This window comes from Neolamprologus brichardi, chromosome 19 (genome assembly GCF_056152115.1).
Source record: "Neolamprologus brichardi isolate AB-2024 chromosome 19, ASM5615211v1, whole genome shotgun sequence".
Taxonomy (NCBI): Eukaryota; Metazoa; Chordata; class Actinopteri; order Cichliformes; family Cichlidae; genus Neolamprologus; species Neolamprologus brichardi.
This window is the reverse complement of record NC_142122.1, coordinates 7,701,924-7,725,169: the sequence shown is the minus strand read 5'-3', so window position 1 is coordinate 7,725,169 and position 23,246 is coordinate 7,701,924. Positions and strand designations below refer to the sequence as shown.

Genomic DNA, 23,246 nt, shown 5'->3' with positions numbered 1-23,246 from the left:
TATGTCTCTTTTTCTTTATTCATTTCCTCGTAGTGTTGTATTCACTTATTTTATCTCATCAAAGGTGACTTTGCCAACACTATTCAGAGTCCACCTGCTCCCATGCTGTTCACAGAGTGAGTTATTGCTCATTAGCACGCAGATGTTTTAAAGTAGTGGAACAGCGATGCGGGCAGCAGGTGTGTCGCACAGAATATGGGTGTTCAGGGAAATGTCCAGCCAAGCGCGGGCTTTGTGATGAACGGGCAGTTAAAGCGAAATGATGACTTTGTGCTTTGCTGTCTGGGATACATAAAGCCTCACCTGCGTTACGTGTTATTCCCTTTTCCCGTCGTGAATGTATAGAGTTTTTACGGCCTCATCTTGTGAGACACGGTGGTGTCTGTGCGTATACGGCTTTGACTCATGCCCAGCTTTGGACGCCTGCCTGAAACTGCCTTGCTCCCTCCCTCCTTCACTTTGGAGAGGCAGCTGGGCCTGGTTGTGAAGAGGTGCCCTTGTTGCTACTCATGCTGCTCTGCAGGGCCACGGGACCCAAACACATGGTAGACATGCAGGGTGCCAGGCAGAGCACATCATCAGTAGGCCACCCACTTTCACTCACAGGCTGTTTTGCTGGTGACATGTTTCAATCAAGTGTTTGTTTGTGTGTGTGAACGTTATTTTAAGATTTGCACATTCTTTCTTCCTGACATTGCTACTTCAAGAGGACAGAATAATCTGGAAGGATCTTTTTGATCCTGGTTGATTTGGCTGTAGTTTCAGTTCCTGGAACAACAAACATGGATTTAATACTACAGGCCACAGAATTTGAGAGCAACAAAACAAACTGTTGTCGTTTTAATAATGAACTCAGCCTAACCGCAGCCCTAATCTGATTTCACAGTCTGGAAATACATCAGCTCGTCTGCTCACTTAAGGCTCTTGGGGCACCAGACAATTTTTCGGGGTCTCTGTTGCAGCCAGCAGGTATCCATGCCAGCATTTCTGGCTTTTGCACCAGTCATTGTTTACCATGACAGATAATTTGAAAATGCCAGTAACCACTTAACTCATCATTAGAGAATAGTTGATCACTATCCAGTGCATTTCAGAAAATGCCATCCCTGCTTTGCTCTTCATGCAGACTGATTTTCTACAAGAAAATGCAATGCAGAAATCTTCTGCTGCTTAAAATCTTTGATCTCTTGCCTACAGACTTTATGTAAAATACATAAAATATGCTTAGATCACAGAGTTCAGTGGATGGAGTTTGTTAAATAGGTAAGAAGTTGGTGTAGACTCTATCTCTTGTTTGTCTCTTGTTCCTGAAAGAGCTCAAAGTGATCTGCTGTCTTAAATTTTATAGATGATCAATAATGACCAATAGTGGTAAACTCATTAACCAATATGTTGTGTAGCTACAGAAGAAGGAAGTATATTTTTTGGACGAAAGCTGCTAGAGACACACTAGCTGATTATAATATACGAATATATGTAAATAACCCAAGGTTTCTGGGATGAAAGTGCTGGAAATAGAGGAAGTATGAGATGATGGTCTAGTAGTTGTGGTTGCTAGAGCTTGGTGGAGGTTTGTGGCTTTTGCTAGACGTCGTTCTAGATCTCATTAAGCACCAATTTCCGTTGGACAACATGCACTTAAATAAATTCCTAAATGTGAATTTTGGACTTGTGTAATTCCACAAAACCTAATCTATCAAACTAGTGGAAAGATGAGACCCAAAATCTAAAAGAAAAAACGACCCATGCATAAGTTTGTCCATGCCTTAAAATGTCAAAGGCTTAGTGTTTATTAAACTGAAGTTAGTAGGCTGGTGCAAGAAAAATGAAATCACTCAATAACAGAACAATTGGACTGTATCGATGCCTCCCTGTAAGAGGAGACCACAGGCGAAATATTCTTTCCCCTGTGAGTGATGCTGCACTTAATTTGCCATTTACCAGAAACCTTTTTTTGATGGTTGGAAACTAATTTAATGGCCCAGATGTCTTCGTTCAAATATAAATGTGATTATTTCTAAGCAGCCATAAAAAAGGAGGCATTTTGAAAATGATTTCTTCCCCTCGAGTTAGCAGCTTATCATGCGTCCATGCCGGTAGTTATTGTTTTGTTTACCAGCTGTCAAATGGAGCTTGAAGCATCACACTGCGGTTGTGTATTTGCTCACGTACAGCTGAATCTCAACTCAAGTGGGCATGTGAGGGTAGATAGGCAAACACAAACTGCTGCAGCTATGTAGTTAAATGAAATATACACATTCTGGTGTACATTTCCAGTTAGCGTCCAAATATTTGAATGTTTACTTGTGGAATTTTAACTATGCAGTTGGATATACTTTCATAATCACTGTTGATTTGTTGAATCATCTGCACATCTGCACTGATGTTTATGTTCATGTTGATGAGCATGCTTTGCGCTTCTAAGACGTGATCCTCCTCCATCATTGCCATTTCCGTTGCGACATAACTGCACGAGGACAGGAAACTGAGCTATCGTGGAGGTCACTGAGGCCATTCTGGCCCACAATGCACTGCACTCCCAGGCTCATGTCAGCAGAGCATTGTAGTGCTTCCCAAGGCGGCTCTCTGTGGACATTGTTTCTGCAAATCTGTTCCAGCAAGAATATTTACTCGAGTCGACTGCAGCCTTTCACCCTGCTCTTGTGTCAACAGCTCTTTGGATGTTTCGCTGCCATCACATACAAATATTATCCTTCAAAACATTTTGTCGACAGATCTCTCAAAGGTTCCGCTCAACAGAGGGTGAACTTTATATCTGTTTTCACATATTACCAAATACATTAGTGGGGGAGTAGAGTCTCACACCTTCAAAGAGTCTCAGAGGGAGTGTTTGCTTCTCTTAGAGCGCTGATTTCTCTCCCTTTGGTACTTAGTAGTTTAACAGGAAATGGAAAGAAACGAGTGATGGCCAGGTGGACCATGCAGGCAGGTTTGAACAGATGGAGAGTGGGGAAAAAGTGGAGTTGAGTTCACTTTCACTTTAATCCTAAACGGCAACCTCATGGGTTAAAGCCAAAATGAAAAGACAAGAACTGAACATGTTTCTGCTCTTAGTGCCTATTTTTTAATATAGTTATGGTTTGCTGTCCAGTTAAATGTACAAGCTAACCATGCAAGAAGTCTGTACTCTAGTTTTGGTAAGTGAAATTTCAGTATTTTATATCCATAAAAAAGAAAAAGTCGTTGAGATCATCTTTTTTGCAAGCAGAAACCACAATTAGATTTGACAGCATTTTTTGTAAGATAATAGCAGATGGAATCAGCATGGATATGAGGGTAGGGTCTGGGAAATGCCTCAGTGAGGACTGGTGGCAGCTCTTGGGCTGGGCCGATCCCCATGTACTAAAAAGAGGCGTGAGGGAGGGCGAGTGAGTCACGAAAATGAGAACAAGTCTTCTACAGTGCAGGAAAGCATACATAGCTGGAGAACAGGAAGAGGAGTGTATGAGGTACGGTCCCAGTCCTGAAATTGAAATAAATTATCTTCAATACTTATACTTTATAGTTAATTCCCATTAGGTTTCCATTGAATTACCCTCTTTTGACCTACAAATACAGAGCTTATGTCTGTTAAAGAGAAACACAACTAATCTTACTTTTAGAAACCTGTTTGTAAGTATTGTTGTGAAATGCACTACACACAGGCACACACACGCCCAGGTCTTTGTCTTCAGATGCCAAGTTTATTTATTGTTGTTTGTTATGACCGACCACAGTCTGACAGCTGTCGGTCTCAGCTGATCTCCAGCCCTCCTCTGCTCCTCTCCCGTCTCACTATAAAAGGGAAGGAGACCATCATCAGTCCAAAACGCCATCAGCTGTTCTCACCTGCGTCTCCAGCACCGCCTCGTTGAGCTCACCGCACCACTCCTCCCCTGCAGCCCTGCCCGGGACCACACCTCCGCCACAATTGTATACAACCTTTCTTTCCCCCGGGCAATGCTGGGGCTAGTCCATTAAATTACCCCACATGATGCCATTTGAGACATCATCATTAGTTGGGAAATAAAGGCTTCAGCTCTCTGGGTGAATTAGAAAAAAAGTGATCTTATCTGATCGCCCAAGAACACTGCTGTGGTGTGGTCACATGATTTGTACTTGACTCTAATGACTACACTCATTGCTTCATATGAATTGAGTGTAAGGAGACAGTTGCCTTTTCTCACATGTGGCATAAAGCAGGAGATAGTCAGGTACATTTTCACAATTGGAAATACTCCTGCTTCATGTAGGCTGGCTGTGGTGCCCTGGTAGATTTAGCAGGAGGTGAGGCACATGACGCCAACTCAGTCATACACTAAAAATCTCCGAACACATCAGAAACATCACACTGAGTTTGTACAAGGAATCTTTGATCTGTATAATTTGTAGAGATGTTTGTGTGTGGAAAAAGTCACACACATATACACATGCACGCACAACCAGTAAACCATTCAGTCATGATATACTATATATGTACAAATCACAGGTGTGCACCTCAGATAGGGTTTGTATTGTAACTTCTATCTACACATGTGACAGTTTTATGCTCAACCCTTCATTTACCACATCGAGTAAAATGAGAGTAATGTTGATTATCGTATGACTTCTCCTAAAAGCCCTGCAGACACCTTGGTCACGGTTTAATCAGCACCTCTGGAGAACCTCCCGGGCTCTCGTTGGCTTTGGAGACCTTTTATAGTCGAACATGACGTGTGAAAATGCGTCTGGATATAGATGAGTGGGTGTCTGAAGGAGATGGTGAGTGTGCGTGTGATTAAGTGAGGGGTAAACGAGAGTTAGAAAGGCACATGATCACTTGAGTTTGTGTGTGTGGAAGTGTTGGCCTTTGATAAGTTTGTGTGGTTAGGCTTTGAGGCGAGAGCGAACTGTCGGCCAACTGTCTGCCACACACGGGTCATCCACAGTTCAAAAAGGCAGAATGTCTTGCAGCGAAAAATACGTTTGGTTGGAATGAAATTTAAATTTGAGCATCTGGATTAGCTTCCCACACCGTCCTCTGCCTCTGGCTGAGGGGTTTTTATGCTTTTTAGATCAATACAGATACAAATTACAATGTTGTTTTTAAGATAGCAGCACTGAAACTCATTTAATAATGTAAGATAAAGCAAATATCTTAGGGCTTTTTTCACATTTAAATCCGAGACTTTACCTTTGACCATCGCAGGCCTTGACTTTTTCCTGCTCCTCTGTCGCTTTTGTTTAGCTTCATTCTGTTCCAAGTTTTATTTCTCGCTTCTTTCTTTCTTTCATCTGTGTGAAGACCTATTTGTGTGTGTATGTGTGTGTTTGGCTCAGCGTCAGTATTGTTCGGCAGCTCTGCCTGTGCTCATATTGTATGCAGTTGTTGAGCTTTCACTGCGGGTTTTGAAGTATGCAGCGGTTGTTCCAAGAGCAAAGGGGGGAGGACAGAAACCCGTGCGCGCCAGTCGGCTGAGCGTGAATGTCAGTGGAGAGGAGAAGACAAGAGGGGACTACAAAGTCAGAGGATATGGGATCCATTGATTCAAGTGCTCACTGGAGAGAAAATAAAGTGAGGAGGAGGAGAGAATTGTTGAATGTCAGCTTACTAGGTTTAGTAACGGTCCAGAGGATTAGTCACTGTTGAATGTTTTAAAGAGACATGCATGTATATTTTTACATGTATCTGCTTAAGCGCCCGCACGGGCATCGGGATATGCTGCAAAGGTTATGTCGGTGCATACTGGGGAGCGAAGTGAAGCTGGCAGTGAGCGAAGTCTTGAATCTCGTCCACTCTTTTGAACCCAAACTCCAAGAACAACATCTGTCACCCTCAGCTTTCCATACATTAATCACAGCGATGTTCAGCTTAATTTCTCTTCCACTATGAAAGCTTTCTCTGAGGTGGGCTCTCGGTTCGTGGACAGGCGCGTGGCCGGCCAAAGGCTTGTCACTGATATAATGTGGAACTTAAAACAGTTGGCTTTGTTCTGACTTCTCTGCTTCCGCTGTCTGTGCTACATCTGACTCAATTCATATCTCATACGTTGGATTTCTTTTTTGTCACCGTGGTGCTGAGTGGAGACTGCGGCGTCTTTGCTCAAACAGGAAAGTCTGCTGAAAGGTTGCATGCGGGTTCTGAATGCATTGCCAAGAAAGGCTGACTGTATGCATGCGTGCATACTGTATGAGCCTGCTGGAGATCAGAGGATGATATCTCTTTAAGAGATTTACTGGACGTGCCAGGTTGAGTTTCTGTGAGTGCATCTGCTGGAAATCTGGGATTAATCATGTGTGAGCAGAGGAAGAGCTCTGGCCTCGTCATAAAGGATAATAAATAGATTTTTCTGCATTATATTTTTTCACATTTCTTTGTGCCAAGACAGCAGTGGGAGAGGAATGGTCTGCATACTTCTAAAAGCGTCAAAACAATGTATTTGCTACAATGAATGGTAATAAATCTCAGCTCTCAGCGCCCTCTTGTCAGACTCTCGCTCTCTTTCCTCTCTGTCCCTTTGTCTTCTTGACTCCATGCTTCTTTCCTCTTCCTCTCCCCTTTCTTTTCTCCTTACAATCCCTTGTTTGTTTGAAGTAATTTATGAGGCCTATCAGGAATCTTAGCGAGTGGGAAGGTCATTTACAGTCCAGCCCCCACTGTGCTCGCTGGATGTGACATCCCTCACTGTTTACATGTCCTGCCTGCCACTCAACCAGTCTGCTTCTCATCCACAGAGGTCAATAGCTCACTGCTCTCTAATTAGTTCAACTACTTGATGGTCAGCAGGAGAGAAGTGTCAAAATTGAGGATTTTTTTTTTTCCCTTCAAATGAGATAAATGGAAAAGTGAAGTCCAAAAAGATGGATGTCCATAGTGAATCCCCAACTTTTTTTCATCCATCTGTGAGCACAGAGGCACAAACACTTTCCCTTTCATTATATTTGTCCAGTGCCAGTTCACCACTACTGGCCTCTAACAGAGTTTTATATTCGATGGCTACACTAGAGGGAGAAGAAAAACAAAAGATATGATCCCCTGTGAGCAACACTTGAGAGTTTGCTGTGAAAGAAGAGCGAAAAGAGGAGCACAGGAAAACTGTGATTAACAAACAGAAGGCAAAAACACAAACTGCAGGAGAGAAGACATGGGAAGGGGTCTGGAGGAGAAAGGCCCAGTGTATCACCGGGAACTATGGAAGCAGGAATTTCACTGTGTTGTTAAAATATGGGTTAGGTTACAGTTTTAGTATGAACCTTTATCTTTATATTGTGCGTTGGTTGTAAACTAGCACACTGGCTCAGTCTTTACCCTGCGCTTTTCCTCCTTTCCTCCATTAGGTTTGTTACGCGTTTCATCGAGTTGGACGGCCTCACCTGCCTCCTCAACTTCCTGCGCAGCATGGACTACGAGACGTCGGAGAGCCGCGTCCACACCTCCGTCATCGGGTGCATCAAGGCACTGATGAACAACTCGCAGGGCCGTGCGCATGTCCTGGCCCACCCGCAGAGCATCAATACCATCTCACAGAGCCTCCGGACAGACAACTTCAAGACCAAAGTGGCAGTACTGGAGATTCTTGGGGCGGTGTGCCTGGTGCCAGATGGACACAAGAAGGTGCTTCAAGCCATGGCACATTACCAGAAATATGCTGCTGAGAGGACTCGCTTCCAGGTAAGAGAAGCTTTTTTTGTTAGTATCCGAGGTTAACGCAGGGGCATGTCACGTGGCACATTCAGGCTTGAGGAGCCTTTGCTGACAGTGTGAGGCAGACATAGATTATGGGTAAAGGCAGACAAATATTTCTGGGTAATGCTAAAATAAATCAAGCTGCGGTCATTTTGATAAGTTGGAGAATTGTGCTTCAGTGCCTCAGACGGCTGGCCTTGGGTTACGTCAACACACATGCGTTATTAAAGGCAGGTGAGGACATCTTAAGTTATGGAGGTCACAGTATGTGTAGTGCTTTAGTGACTAGCAGGACTGAATCAACAAACCACATCTCATACATCCCCCGGGGTGTGCGGTAAATCATGCCACCTTGGCTAAGCTAACACCACAGGAGCTGAGTGATTCAAACTTACGAGGGCTTTTAATGTTTCTTTGAATTACGATTAAGATACTAAAGAGTGCCAAAGGTCAGTTTAAGAGGCAAAGAAGGGGGCAAGAACTGAGAACATCAGCCCTGTGCTGCTTGCCTGTTAAATTAAATATAGATTGAAATTACTATCCAATTAATTAATTTATTTTTTCCAATCAAACGCACTTGCTGACTAACTTTGCCATCTCCTCTGATCTTCCAGACGCTGCTGAATGAGCTGGACAAAAGTACAGGACGCTACAGAGACGAGGTCAACTTAAAGACCGCCATCATGTCTTTCATTAACGCCGTGCTCAACGCTGGGGCTGGAGAGGTCTGCATTCACAGCCTCATGCCTGTTAAACACACTCTAAATACCTGTACACAAAACTTAATGAGTGTAACTCTCATGGAAAGAGATTTCTTAAATACTTGTAAGAATAGTCAGTCACTAAAGCAGCAGGAGAGGCTGTTTGTTTTTTATGGTTCACAAATAATAAAGTTTGTTTCATTCTGAGCTTAAAGGTAAATTAAGTGAAATATACGATAAAGTGCAGCCATGATTTGACTATAGAGGGAGTGGCATGGCTTTTGTTTGTGGATCATCATGAACAACATAGATGGTGTTTTCCTCAAAGAACTGTTGACTTTTTAGTTGAAGATTTTGTACCGAGTAAACAAAAATAAAAGACAGAACCTGTTAGAGAATTTTAGAGATAGCAGTGGGTTTTGGAATCAAAGTCTTCTTTTTGTAATTATGCTAAAATGCTGCTTAAAGATGATACATACCAAGATACATGCAACACTTTTTAGATTCTGAGGTATCTGATGTCCCATTAAATATGACATACGGATTTATTACAGCTTCGTGTTCTCTCTTATTGTCTGATCATTTATGTTCAGGACAACCTGGAGTTTCGCCTCCATCTAAGGTACGAGTTCCTGATGTTGGGCATACAGCCGGTCATCGAAAAGCTCAGAGAGCACGAAAACGCCACTTTGGATAGGTGAGTCACTGATGAAGAAATGGAAACTTAAATCTTTGATGTGTTTTTAAAAATAATAAAACATCCCACCCTTTTCATTTAAGTTTCCTAAAATGGAGTATCACTGCGGTACTGTTGTCCCAAACAGGGTTTATATGTTTATATGCTTGATTAAGATAACAGACGGGAGAACCAATCAAGACCAAATCAGATATAGTGAATCATGCTACGCTAGTACAGTCTAGGAATAGAAATAAGGAGCTGGAAATGAGGAGAGTAAGCCCTCTTTAACATTTGAAACTCCACAAAGAAATGCATTGTCCCCGTTTCAATACCACCCCCCCCCCCCCCCCCAAAAAAAAAAGAAAAATGTTTACAAGCAGTTATTATTAACAAGTAATAAAATTCTAAAGGTAATTAAATAAATACAGAAGTTTGGGATCAAATGAAGGAACATTTTTTTATCTCTCTGTTTAGGCATTTGGATTTCTTTGAGATGGTGCGAAACGAGGACGACTCTGAGCTGGCCAAAAGATTTGATATGGTGAGTTTTCCCTGGTTTGACATTAGTGTGTTCCTTTTAGATTGTAGGTAATTAAACAGCTGCTTTTGTTTACTCAACAGACCCATGTAGATACTAAAAGTGCTGGTGCCATGTTTGAGCTGATCAAGAAGAAGCTGAGCCACACAGATTCCTACCCACACCTCCTCTCCATCCTGCAACACTGCCTGCAGATGCCCTGTGAGTACTTACGTTTACCTGGGGAGAAAAAACATCAAGTATTTCTAGGCTATGCTTTGCTTCAGTGTTCATCTTTTTATATTGAGCTTATTGAGCTTTTTATTCATGAAAAAAACCCTAAAAAACAGATAAGCGTAGTGGTGGCACCCTGCAGCACTGGCAGCTCTTAGACCGGATCCTCCAGCAGATCGTCATGCAGGACGACAAGGGAGAGGACCCCGATATCTCCCCTCTGGACAACTTCAATGTAAAGAACATCATTCGCATGTGAGTGAAATCTCTCATTGATCAACAGTGGACACATGATCGCTAATGAAGCTTTTTACTATAGTAATGTATTTATATGACAGGACCTTGATTGATACCCTGCCAGGGCTGCTTGTACCTCATGCCCACTGGGAAAAAGTTGACAATGATTGCTGCAAGTGATGATTCAAGTCAATCAACCACTCAATGCCTTTTTCAAAAGCTTCTCCTCATCCCCCAGTACTGTAAACACGCCAACTTTCTGAGAAAATCTTGTAGTTAATGCATTTAATCAGCATCACCAGCAACAGAGATCAAAGACCTGATATCATGTGTTTCTTCTATATCCAAGATTGGGAGAGATAAACACTGGAATATGGTGTTTTAGTACAGAGGAGCATATACATATACGATAAACCACAGGGTTTTGCAGGCTATTGCAGAGGAGCACGTGGTAAAAGGGAGCAGGGAATGTAATTTTACAGGAAGCTGAGGTGATGTGAAGGTGGCAGCAGGGGGTCTCGGACTGAATCGGAGGAAACCTTGCTATGTGTGTGAACTGGCATGGAAGTGGAAGCCAGAGATCAAAAGGAAATTGTTCTAATCGCATTAGGAGGGCTGTTGGGCCAAGTCAGCCATGTTCAGGTGCAGCGAGGCAGACAAGAGGGGAAGCATTATGGCTTGGAAGGAGAAGGTTTGCACAGCCAAATGATCATTGCTAAGTCAGGGTCTCGGTACATGACAAGTGCACACAGACTGAATTTAGAGCTCTGTCTTTGCCGTAATTTGGTGCTGTCATTCTTCTCTTCAGTTCTCCTCATTTTTGTTATTTTTAAAAGCAAGCTTACCATAACAGATGACTGTGTTTAGTCTTTGTGGTGAAAGCACCATAAAACATGTAGCTTGGTGAAGTATTCACCCACTGTTGTTAGTGCAATCAGCACGCTTGAGCAGAATTCTTTCCAGTAGCGATCAGAATGCAAACTTGGATGCTGCATCTGAGCCTGGATGCCCATTGCTATCAACTGAAGATGCATCAGAGCGGTGGAAACCTTCCCCTCACTTTACATTTGCTGCCAGCCTCTTCTTGTGTTTCCATAAACTCTCTTAGAATAAATGTTGCCTGGAAAAAGCGTGCATAAGCTGCGATTTCCTTACCGGATCGGCTGCACGCAGGAGGTCCTGACGGTTAATGGGTAAAAACGTACGACTAGTGCCGTGTTAGCTCAGATGGTGGAGCGCATGTTAAAACAACTGTTAAAACAGCCGGGAGACAAAGTCATTCATCATCTGTGGTCACTATGACGACGGCTCTGAATACTCACACGTGTGCCCGACCCCAGAATTAACACTCTTGTACAAATCACATTTTTCCACAGCCACGCAAAAATGTTTATTTGACCAGTCAACAAAAACTGATTGTGTCTTTTTGTTTTAATCAGTTGGATCCTTTTAACATTGCTTCAACTATAAATAGAGCAGCATTGACTCTGTAATCAACTTCTTAAACACGACCACTTTAAAGGCCCCGAAACTGACTAATGCCCAGTTTGCTTTCCTGGTGTGAACTGATGCCTTTAAGTGTGAACCATCATCACAGTGGGTATTATTGTCCTCTGTGGCAGCCAGGCTATGGGGGACCAAAAGTGCAAAACTATCCAAAACTTCCAAAACTATGAAAACCAAATAAATAAATATATGAATAAATTACAATTTATATTTACAATCTAAATCTTTACCTGTTGTTTTTTGGTTTTTGGTTTAAATTGTTGAATAGATTAGAAAAAATAATGAAAAATAAATGAAAGCAATATTTTATTTATTGTAACTATTGTATTTTAATATAATCATAGTTACATCTATTTTCTTAATGTATTATTTAATAAGTTAAGTTTAAAAAAAAACAAAAAACAAAATTTAAGTGGGTAAATTGATAAATTCACGCAAATAAATCAAAACACAGCAATTAACGAAAAAATAAATTTCTTCTTTTAAAAAATAATTATGTTTTTAATTATATTATTTATTATTACAATCCTATTTTTGGTGCATTGATTGTCTAATATTTTATGCATTTAGGCTCCTTGTTAAGCACAGCTTTTCTGTGAGTAGTGATGATGCAACATGTTTTTCTCTCAACTCTAGCCAAAGCTACCAGTGGAGCTCAAGGTTTCACTTTCCACTATTTCTCCTACAATTAAAAAAATCTTTCCACTAAATACAATATATTTATTAACTTACACTTATATCTCATATTTGTGGTTTTTTTTACATGTACAATAATTGGCAATGCGCATTCCTTACCTCCTTTAACCTTAATTTTACAACTAAACATAACTTTAACCTCAATCTGAGCCAAGAACCAGGAGTTAGAACTCATAACAGATAACTGACAGGTTTTATTTGAGCACTAATGCTGTATAACGATGCTTAAAAGAGGAAACTGCAAGAAACCGATCAATGCAGGAAATAAATCTCAATCCCTCTTGCAAAGATGAAGTTATAGCAGAAGTAACCCTGATCAATGGGTTTCTCAAATGTCCTGTATTGACATGTTTGGACTGAAGTTTCCTCTTACATGCAAGAATTCTTTGCAGACCAGTGTCCACTTTCTCTGTGCTTATTTTGGTCTGTCTGCCTCACAGGTTGGTCAATGAAAATGAGGTGAAACAATGGCGAGAACAAGCAGAGAAATTCAGAAAAGGTAAAGCTAAAGTTCACCAGAACCCATCATGGTTTTATCTTTCTTCTTGCCTGTATTCACTGTTATCCAAATCTGCTAACACCGTGCCAACCCATTGCTCCACCGCTGTTTGATTTTAGAGCATGCAGAGCTGCTAGCTAAACTGGAGCGGAAAGAGCGCGAGTGTGAGACCAAAACGCAGGAAAAAGAGGACATGATGAAGACTTTGAACAAGATGAAGGATAAACTACAGCGTGAAGGTGTGGAGCTGCGCTCGGCCCGGGAGCAAGTGCTGGACCTGTCGTCGCGCATCAATGACATCGCTGTGAGCTCCTAATGTTTATGTTTAATGTTTAATTTATTCATCAATTTAAAGTAATTTGTAATCAGTTTTTTACGGTTTATTTAGTAACTGATCTTTCATTTGACCTCCAGCAGGGCGGAAATGTATCCTTCCCACCTCCCCCTCCCCCTCCTCCTCCTGGCGGCCCTATGCCTCCGCCTCCACTACCTATGACATGCGGCTTTCCTCCACCTCCACCTCCTCTACCATTCAGTTGCCCGCCTCCCCCACCTCCACCTCCTCCACCTGGGGCACCACCTCCTCCACCAGGAGCCCCACCTATTTTTGGAGCTCCGCCTCCTCCCATTCCTTCATCGTTTAACTCGATGAGCAGCATGCACTCCAAGTCCATCCCTCAGCCTTCACATCCTTTGAAGTCTTTCAACTGGGCCAAACTAGGAGAGGTGAGTGAACATGGAAAACTGCATTGTTAAACTAATGGGTGGGGGTCATTCAAGCCATGGTTTTCCCAAAATGTAAGCGCATTAACATAAAAGGGTTGAACTATCGTTTATGTACAAAAGGTGAACATGCCCGGCCATTAATTTGTGACATATACAGTGGGGCAAAAAAGTATTTAGTCAGCCACCGATTGTGCAAGTTCCCCCACTTAAAATGATGACAGAGGTCAGTAATTTGCACCAGAGGTACACTTCAACTGTGAGAGACAGAATGTGAAAAAAAAATCCATGAATTCACATGGTAGGATTTGTAAAGAATTTATTCGTAAATCTGGGTGGAAAATAAGTATTTGGTCACCTCAAACAAGGAAAATCCCTGGCTCTCACAGACCTGTAACGTCTTCTGTAAGAAGCTTTTTTGTCCCCCACTCGTTACCTGTATGAATGGCACCTGTTTGACCTCATCATCTGTATAAAAGACACCTGTCCACAGCCTCAACCAGTCAGACTCCAAACTCCGCCATGGCCAAGACCAAAGAGCTTTCGAAGGACACCAGGAAAAGAATTGTAGACCTGCACCAGACTGGGAAGAGGGAATCTACAATAGGCAAGCAGCTTGGTGTGAAAAAATCAACTGTGGGAGCAATCATCAGAAAATGGAAGACATACAAGACCACTGATAATCTCCCTCGATCTGGGGCTCCACGCAAGATCTCATCCCGTGGGGTAAAAATGATCATGAGAACGGTGAGCAAAGATCCCAGAACCACACGGGGGGACCTGGTGAATGACCTGCAGAGAGCTGGGACCAAAGTAACAAAGGTCACCATCAGTAACACACTACAACGGCAGGGAATCAAATCCCGCAGTGCCAGACGTGTTCCGCTGCTGAAGCCAGTGCATGTCCAGGCCCGTCTGAAGTTTGCCAGAGAGCACATGGATGATACAGCAGAGGATTGGGAGAATGTCATGTGGTCAGATGAAACCAAAGTAGAACTTTTTGGTATAAACTCAACTCGTCGTGTTTGGAGGAAGAAGAATACTGAGTTGCATCCCAAGAACACCATACCTACTGTGAAGCATGGGGGTGGAAACATCATGCTATGGGGCTGTTTTTCTGCCAAGGGGACAGGACGACTGATCCGTGTTAAGGACAGAATGAATGGGGCCAAGTATCGTGCGATTTTGAGCCAAAACCTCCTTCCATCAGTGAGAACTTTGAAGATGAAACGAGGCTGGGTCTTCCAACATGACAATGATCCAAAACACACCGCCCGGGCAACAAAGGAGTGGCTCCGTAAGAAGCATTTGAAAGTCCTGGAGTGGCCTAGCCAGTCTCCAGACCTCAACCCCATAGAAAATCTGTGGCGGGAGTTGAAAGTCCGTGTTGCTCGGCGACAGCCCCAAAACATCACTGCTCTTGAGAAGATCTGCATGGAGGAATGGGCCAAAATACCAGCTACTGTGTGTGCAAACCTGGTAAAGACCTATAGTAAACGTTTGACCTCTGTTATTGCCAACAAAGGTTATGTTACAAAGTATTGAGTTGTATTTTTGTTATTGACCAAATACTTATTTTCCACCCTGATTTACGAATAAATTCTTTACAAATCCTACCATGTGAATTCATGGATTTTTTTTTCACATTCTGTCTCTCACAGTTGAAGTGTACCTCTGGTGCAAATTACTGACCTCTGTCATCATTTTAAGTGGGGGAACTTGCACAATCGGTGGCTGACTAAATACTTTTTTGCCCCACTGTATATGTCTGTATATTGTTGTCAAAATTAGAAGATTTTCTAATTTCTAGTATTACTCTTCTGGGCATAGACTGTATATAAAAGATGGAAAGATGGAGTCTCATTTTGAAGCCTCAACTTTGGCGTTCTGGTAACCTGCATATCTGCTTTGTGGAAATGTATTTTTTGGAACTTCTACATTTGCTTTTTCAGCCTCAGAGGTTTTCTTTTCTCCTTTTTTATGTAACACTGCATCTTCAGTTCAGTTCACCTTCAGTTCATCATATTCTAAGTCCCATCTACCACTTCACTCAGCTTCTGTGCTCACAGCCAAAGCTGTCTGCCTCAGCAACCATGTAAGGCTGTCCCACTCTGTGACATCCCACAGAGGAGAGGATGAAAAAAACATCCTGAAGTGGAGTGTTTAGAGCAGTCTGAAGCCTAAAAATTTTGGCGTGCGGGAATTGTTTGTACATGTGCTGACCTCATATTTTGAACTGTAACAGTTTTAAAATGAGCAATTGTGAATGAATCGGTGTATACGCATGAACCTCTTATGTCACTCCACCCTGTTTTTAGAACATGATCAATGGCACCATCTGGAGCGACATTGATGATCTGAGAGCTTTCAAGATCCTCGACCTGAAAGACATAGAGAAGATGTTTTCAGCATATCAGAGACAACAGGTTTGGATTTGTGTGGAAGTGGCTTGTAGTTTTATGACTTGGAAGTGAGTGTGGGAGTGTGTGCGTATAAGCAATTGTTTTGTGTGTGTGGAGTACCATATTGGCCTAGATTCTTGAAATGTGTGTATTAGTGAAGGTGTGTGTGACAGGCTAAAGGGTGGGTTGTGTAAAGAGGAACTCTTGAGAGCGCCAAGGTCCAGTTCCGGGCTAACATGAGCAGCTGTTCACTGCTAAATGCCTTATTGTAGAGATGCCACAGAGCTGCTGCTTTGCACTAGTGTCTGCAGAGCATTTGTGTGAGACCTCGACTGGTTCTTCATGGGCTCATGAATCAGGGCAACATGTAGGAAACCGCTGAAGTCACGAGGGGTCACGATACAGGAAACTTTTTACCAAAGCGAAATTAAAGAGGGCATTCACTAATAGGATAATTGTCTTGGTGGCAACACCATACAGTGCGACGCAATTACACCCCTCTGTGCCACAAACTAATTGCACACCACTTGTCATGTGGTAATATTGGGTGGAATTACACAAACTGATATATTACGCAGATTTAAATATGTTTAAGTGGAATGTTAATTTGCTCTAATTAGTTGGCTCAATGCAAAGTCTCTTTTGAAGCATTAACATTGTTGAATTCCTTTGTAATGTATTTTACAGTGTCGCTTAAAAGCCTTCTGACAGCCTTAAGCCCATCCTCTCTTTGCAGGCTTTTATTAAAGAGGAATGGGTCACTTGAGGTTGTTTCTGACAGTGATTTACTGTGGGTATTTATTTATACAGAGCAGGTTTTTATTGGCGCAGGCCAACGGTTAAATTCAGATCTCTATGGACGTAGCCACATAAAACCCAACATCTTCCTGGCTTTGACAGCTCGATTCCATTTGGCTAGATTTGATTCAGCTGGACGGTATTGCAGTGTTTATTCATGGCATAATTACTTATTTTAAGCTTGTCACTAGTCCTTCTACTTTAAAATGGGCTTTTGTTTACATTTGCCCTCGGTAGGATTAGTTACCGCAGTCATTTTTCATGGTTGTGTTTTTCCACGTCAAGGCAGATGTAGATGCAATCAAAAGAATTCATTATAACAATCACGACCTCTTTGAGAAGACAGAAACCAAATTTATGCAGTACAGAGAGGTTTAGATTCATGAGCCCCTGATGACTCGGACGGTAGATGATTTTTCTCACAGAGGGCTTCCCGGCTTCAGCTTGTAGTGTGCGTAGTTATATTTCTTTGCTCTAGCCACCACCTTTTTTCTGCTTGATGTGCTAATCTTTGCATGTGTTTTCAATTTTTTTTGTGTCTCTCTGCACTCTTCGATTGCCTGGGCAGGACCTGCTCACTAACCAATCCTTCAAACAGGTGAGTTTAAATCCTCTAGCTTCTCAACCATCTTTATTTCTCTGTTATCTTCTCTTCTGCAACAAAGAAGCAGCCAGCCAGCTAGAATAGTGTAATGAATGGGTTTGAATGTATGAACTTTCATCGGCATACCTTAGCATCAAGATTTTGAATATTAATAATAAGTCATACAGTGTAAAAGTTATGACATAAAATGATCCTGTGCAGTTTCCTAATGCCAAAGCATTCTCATAGCTTAACGACAGCTTTCTGTCTTTCTCAACATTATTATACCTAAATATGTTAGAACAAAAACATCAGTCAAATCAAATATCTCTCTAGCATTGTGTGGAGTTGATATGCAAAAACCATAGACTGTATATCAAAGATGGATGTGGCCATAGTGATATCACCTTTTGGCTTTGGGGACATTGTAAAGCTGTAAGATTAGCATCACCATTACCACCATGCTGGCTTTTTGGAGCCAGAAGTTACTATATTTAGATGACAGTGGACTAATATGTTAGCAGCAAATGCAAGCTAGCTTGTTCGCAATAGACGGACCCACATATCTGCTAATTTTGCTAACAGACTAAGGAAACATTAAAACCAACCAGAACTGCTGTATGGTCCATACAACTGCACATCCAACAACTCATATTAATTCCTAGATATTTGTATTAGTAATTATCCAGAAGGCACCAACTTCACAAACATAGTGTAGCAAGACAGCTACAAGCATCCATTACCTATGTGGGCATATACCTCTCTAACAAAGCCGCCAATATCCAGGTGGAGAAGTTATTAAAAAAAGAAAAGAAATTAGGCACTGTAAAATTTTTATGAACCATTTTTTTTACCAAGCTGTACGCATGTTTATGTTTGCTGTAAACTTATATGGTTTAACATGCAAGTTTTTGCGGGTTGACAAACTGTGGGAGCTAGCGGCCACTAGTGGCCACTAGAGGAACTGTAGTTTTTGTGTTGGCTTTGTTTTCAGCTTAATTCTAGGCTCTAACACTACAAAGGCAGTAAAGAGAGGCAGAGGGCATGGTGTTGGTCCAAATCAGATAAATGACATTTAACCAGGAAACACAAGTTTGTGTGCCATTCGAGATCTTATCTTAATTACTTTTTTTTCCATTCTCTGTTTGGTCAGTTTAGGCACCAAAGTGGTCACCTAGTATAAAAACCTATTGTTTTTGTGTTTTGTTTTCGCTAAAACAGGCTTACCGTTTCGTTTAAGATAATTGTTTTGGTTTTATGGCCCATGGTTTTGCAGTTTCCGTTCAATCTCACTGCCCTCATTAGCACCATTTCCAGCCAAAGCTTTCTTCACCAAAAGAGTCTTGATGAGTGGAGTAAAACCAAATTTAGCAACAACATTAACCAGTGAGCACGGTGGAGAATTTGGGAAAAGAAATCCTCACTAAAAGTGCCAGTTGGTCTCAGGTTTCTCCTGGCATCTCTCTAGAAGTGCAGAAAACTTCCAGCAAACTATCTTATGTCATACACGCTTCATAAATCAGATTATTTTCCACTGCTTTAAACTAAGGTTAATAATTCTCCAGTGTTAAAGATATGATTTTCATCACTGGATAATATAATGGTGCCAATACAAATGAGTAGAGGGTCCACATTAATCCCAATCATCACTGCCTTATTACTCCTTATCTTGCCTGTTTGTTATTGTGTTGATTACCATAATTACAATAATCATCTTTAATTTCTTTAATTATTCATTATAATCTCAACTGGAAAAAGCCTGAATATGCAATTGTAAACGCCACATTTCCATCATTGTTACTTCATAGCTGTTAGAAAAGATAAAGTCTCCAGTTACACTTGGTTAAGTTGGCACAATAGCTTTCACCGCTTGTGCAGAGAGGGCTTTGGCAGTTTTAAGTGAATGGGAGTTGTCCCCCTAACCCGGTGCCAACCTCAGTTGGCTGCCAGGCACCTTGGGTCAGCACGGGCATGGAAAAACGACACTTTCTTTACAAGCCACATCTGTTTTACAAATGTCATACTCAACGACCTCAGGAAGAACGTTTTCTGGCAGGGAGGAAAGCAGATCGGACCATAAATAGAATGCGTTTAACATGCAGTCCTCTCAGACATGTGTTCTTTCCCCTGGTGCATTTTAATACTACATTTGTGCAGAGCTTACAGAAATATCTGACTGGCTTGCATCAACCTATCAGCCATGTTTCCTGTTGCTCTGCAAAGTTTATAGGTTTGCCTGCATTGGATTTGCAATGGTGACTCACCAAAAAAATGTCCTCGCCCAAGACCTGCTGTAGAGTTATTATTATTTTTTTCCACAGCTTGTGTCACATGTTTTCATGCCCCTTCCCATCCTGAGTCAAGGAGTTTATAATGTTTAATGAGATGTGCGTTATGGCCTCAGAAAACTGCAAAAACAGGTCGGGGGAATGACTAAAGTGTTTGGCCAGAGTGCAGCCTTTTAGTCTGAGTTTGATAAATGATTAAACAACTGCAACAAACTGTCTTTGGTAGTTTAAAGCAGAGTTTCTTGAATCTGTTCTAAATTATCACATTGTTAAACGCTCAGAAGGGGTCGTCTCTCAACCAGCTAAAGATGTCATGCAGATGCGAGGAAAAGACGTTACAGTGTGCACGCTTTGCATTTTATGCGAGCAAAACGTAATCTGTTTTTCTGTCTTTCTGCAGAAAGAGACTGGCTCGATGGATGACATATACGTCAGCACGCGGAAGGTCAAAGAGCTGTCAGTCATTGATGGCAGACGTGCACAGAATTGTGTCATCCTGCTTTCAAAGTAAGGGGCTTCGGCTTGAATGATTAATCATAGTGTATCGCATCATCAGTAAACAGCTGATTAGCATCTGCTGTGAGATCTTGATGCGCTGCAACTTGCAAGGCTGCCTTTTGAGTTACTCTTACGCCGATTACACTAATGTATGACATACATGTGAGTCTTCTGTAAATGCTGTAACAAATTGTAACTGTTATGCTAAAAAAGTCCGGCTTTATTTTTTAATTTTTCTCTTGAATTAGACTTATAGATCAGGTTATTTCAAAGCTAAAGGTTTTTCCTTCCCTTCTATATACCATGTATGATGAGTTTGTCCTCCCACGTATACATGTATCGCTGACACCGGACTCTTCTCAGCATGCAAATCTCAGACAAGAATGTTGGCTTCATATTTGATTATTCTCTTCAATGAGCCGGCTTTTATTTCTTTATTTATTTTAACGAGCTTGAGAAGGTCTTTCATGCTTTTATTACATCCAGTCTCCACTACAGTCTGAAGAGATTATTGGTTTTATTTTGAAGTGTGCATGCTTATTTCCTGATAGTTGAGAAGTAAATGTAGGAATATTTTTGCCTATGGTGACAGTGTTATATTGGATACCTCCTCATTAAATTAAGCAATAATTTTATAAAAAATATTTAAAATATTATAAACAAGTGAAACGTATAGCCTCAGGTTATTTGTCAGACCTGGAACACTCTTAAGCCTGGTTCGCTTGGGTCATTAAACCAGTAGCTTTTAAGTCCTGATTTCTAGATTCATGCCTAGTGTAACTCTAACCGGACCTTTTCACTTAGGCCTTTTTAATCTTTTTTTTTAATCATATTCAGATCTTCTCTGGAAACCTATCTTTTCCAGTTAATTCCTTCGGCTTAGGTCCAACATGACTGTTTCCAAGAGTTTCCCAGCTTTTTTTTTTCTGGACTACTTGCAGCATGTTTTTTGTTTTTATTTTATTTTATTTTTTTGCTTTGTTGTATTTGCAGTGGTTGGAGCTCACTCAGCCACAGTAATTATCTGCTAATTAGTTTTATAGTGCTGAAGAAATGGCCTCAGCACAGGCCACTGATAAATAAGTAACATTAGGTCAGGGGTTAGAGCACTAACTCTGTGTGGGAGCTGCTTGGGATGATGGCCTCATGCATCTAGAGCCAGAAATGTGTTTTTAATGGACACCTAGGCCATCTGTGAGTGTAACTCAATCCATACATCTTTATCTGAAAGCATTATATAGCTAAAGCAACATCTTGGAAAATAATGTTCTGATTTCTACTGTGAAAATTTGGTCTATTATTACACATTCAGCTACAAGCAGACTCTACATTGAGTCGCTTACATTATATTAACTTGCATTTATTCAACCCTAGTCCCCCACCCAAGGGCTTTTGAATCCCTCTGCATCTGAACCTGAATCAATTGTCATCATTTAAGATCCACTTGGCAATATGGCTCCTATTTGTCTGTCTCCTAATAGCGCTGGTCCGAAGCCCTTTTGAGAATTTAAGCTCTACCCCCCTCTACAGATCAATACATATGCTTTCTGAGCTCTTTGTGTGTCTGACAAAACATCAGCGTGGTCCCTGAACTCCTTTTCGTGTCAATAGCAAATGACCCTGGGCTACAGACTAGACCCAAATGAGGTCGGCAGTTGGTCAATAAGGGTTTGCTGCACAGAGTAACAATGCTGTTATTGATTGCAACCCGGCTCAGTGATCAGATGCACTGAAAACAGCTGGCAGTGTTCCCGGGGTTTGTCACTGGTCCAGGCTGGTATTATGAGCAATGAGCTAGTCCACTAGTAGTTCTTTTACTGTAACAAAGTTGTTGTTTTTTACTCTTTAGATTAAAAATGAGCAATGAAGAAATCAAGAGGGCAATCCTGGAGATGGATGAGAGAGAAGAGCTTGCTAAAGATATGCTGGAGCAGGTATGGTCCAGTGAAAGTAAGCTTTTCAGGTTTTTTGTGACTGGTTGGGTCAAAACAATGTAATTATTGATGATAATCAAGCTTCAAAGGAGTCTGAGACAATGTAAAAAAAAAAAAAAGTGAATAAAAGCAGAATGCAATAGTTAGTAAATCTTAATGATATATTTATTTGGGATTGGTGCATTATTGTAAAGTAAAATAACACGGTGAAACATTTCGCAAAGAGTAGAAGTAAAAAAAATGAGATGTTGTTCACTGCATGGAGTTTAACAATAATGTGTCTAAATGTAAAATAAAGAAGAATTTGCAGATTATCTACAGTTGCTAATTTCATGATTAGATTAAGAGCAGCCTGTGAAATCTCTGTACACAAGGCACAAAGCTACAATCTATTGTTAAATATTGTTGCTCCATGGCATTAAAACAGACCCGATTCTGTCGTTTAAAATGCTGCCAACAGTCTTCTGCGTGAACTTTTGGATTCTTCTTGTCTTTCTAGCTTTTGAAGTTTGTCCCAGAGAAAAGTGATATCGACCTGTTGGAGGAGCACAAACATGAGCTGGAGAGGATGGCCCGGGCTGATCGCTTCCTCTTTGAGATGAGCAGGTAAGCATAGTGTGATACTCGGCTTCAGGTAACAACATCCATGCTAGGTTAGGCGTATAATTCATATGTTTCACTGCAGTTTTAATTTACTAATTTTAAAGGAACTTAATTTCTAACAAGCTGCAACAGATTTAATGCAAAATGAAAAGATCATCCAGTCAGGGAATGGGTGCTAAATTGATAGCTTTCAATGCACGGAGACAAGGGTGGAATCCCAAACAAGCCTCAAGCTTGGGTGTGATTCATTTTTTTAGCTGAAGAAACTAGTCTTGTTTTGACAACTGTAGTAACACCAATGCATAAATCAATGCCTTTTTCCTGGATGCTGTTCTTGTTTTCAGAACTCTTTTTTTCCAGACAGATAAATCTGTTTGTTTCCTTTTAATGAAATATCACCTTTCTGCTTTGTTTCCTCTGCTACTACCCTTTTGACCACATATCCGCTGGTCTGCGGAACACATCTGGGAATTAGTTAGTTCCTTTTTTTGCAATTTAATATCCTGAGTCCCTCTTTGAAATCCCCCCACCCCCTCCTTTGGTGAACTTTTGAGCAAGTTTAACAAATCCATTTGTCAACTCTCCATTTTGATAGGCGCTTATTGGATGATAATGCAGTGAAAACTGAGAGAGGGAGTTTTGCACAGTTGAGTGACTTCTAGCTTTGAACTTGGACTCCCTT

General features: G+C 41.3%; 1 protein-coding gene across 6 annotated transcripts in view; it reads left to right on the top strand.

The window, feature by feature from the left end:
• The window catches only part of daam2 (dishevelled associated activator of morphogenesis 2), a 111,061-nt gene that overhangs the window by 73,151 nt on the left and 14,664 nt on the right, over positions 1 to 23,246 (top strand). For 3 of the 6 annotated variants that reach the window (XM_087832716.1, XM_087832717.1, XM_087832718.1), the window contains exons 6-19: positions 7,318 to 7,651; positions 8,281 to 8,391; positions 8,961 to 9,064; positions 9,521 to 9,587; positions 9,668 to 9,785; positions 9,914 to 10,052; positions 12,677 to 12,735; positions 12,855 to 13,039; positions 13,150 to 13,461; positions 15,777 to 15,884; positions 17,227 to 17,256; positions 19,930 to 20,036; positions 21,877 to 21,961; positions 22,461 to 22,567. In XM_087832716.1, coding sequence (XP_087688842.1) covers positions 7,318 to 7,651; positions 8,281 to 8,391; positions 8,961 to 9,064; positions 9,521 to 9,587; positions 9,668 to 9,785; positions 9,914 to 10,052; positions 12,677 to 12,735; positions 12,855 to 13,039; positions 13,150 to 13,461; positions 15,777 to 15,884; positions 17,227 to 17,256; positions 19,930 to 20,036; positions 21,877 to 21,961; positions 22,461 to 22,567 — 1,866 coding nt within the window. The remainder of the gene's footprint in view (positions 1 to 7,317; positions 7,652 to 8,280; positions 8,392 to 8,960; positions 9,065 to 9,520; positions 9,588 to 9,667; positions 9,786 to 9,913; positions 10,053 to 12,676; positions 12,736 to 12,854; positions 13,040 to 13,149; positions 13,462 to 15,776; positions 15,885 to 17,226; positions 17,257 to 19,929; positions 20,037 to 21,876; positions 21,962 to 22,460; positions 22,568 to 23,246) is intronic. The other 3 variants (XM_087832719.1, XM_087832721.1, XM_087832720.1) reach the window with 3 other exon arrangements.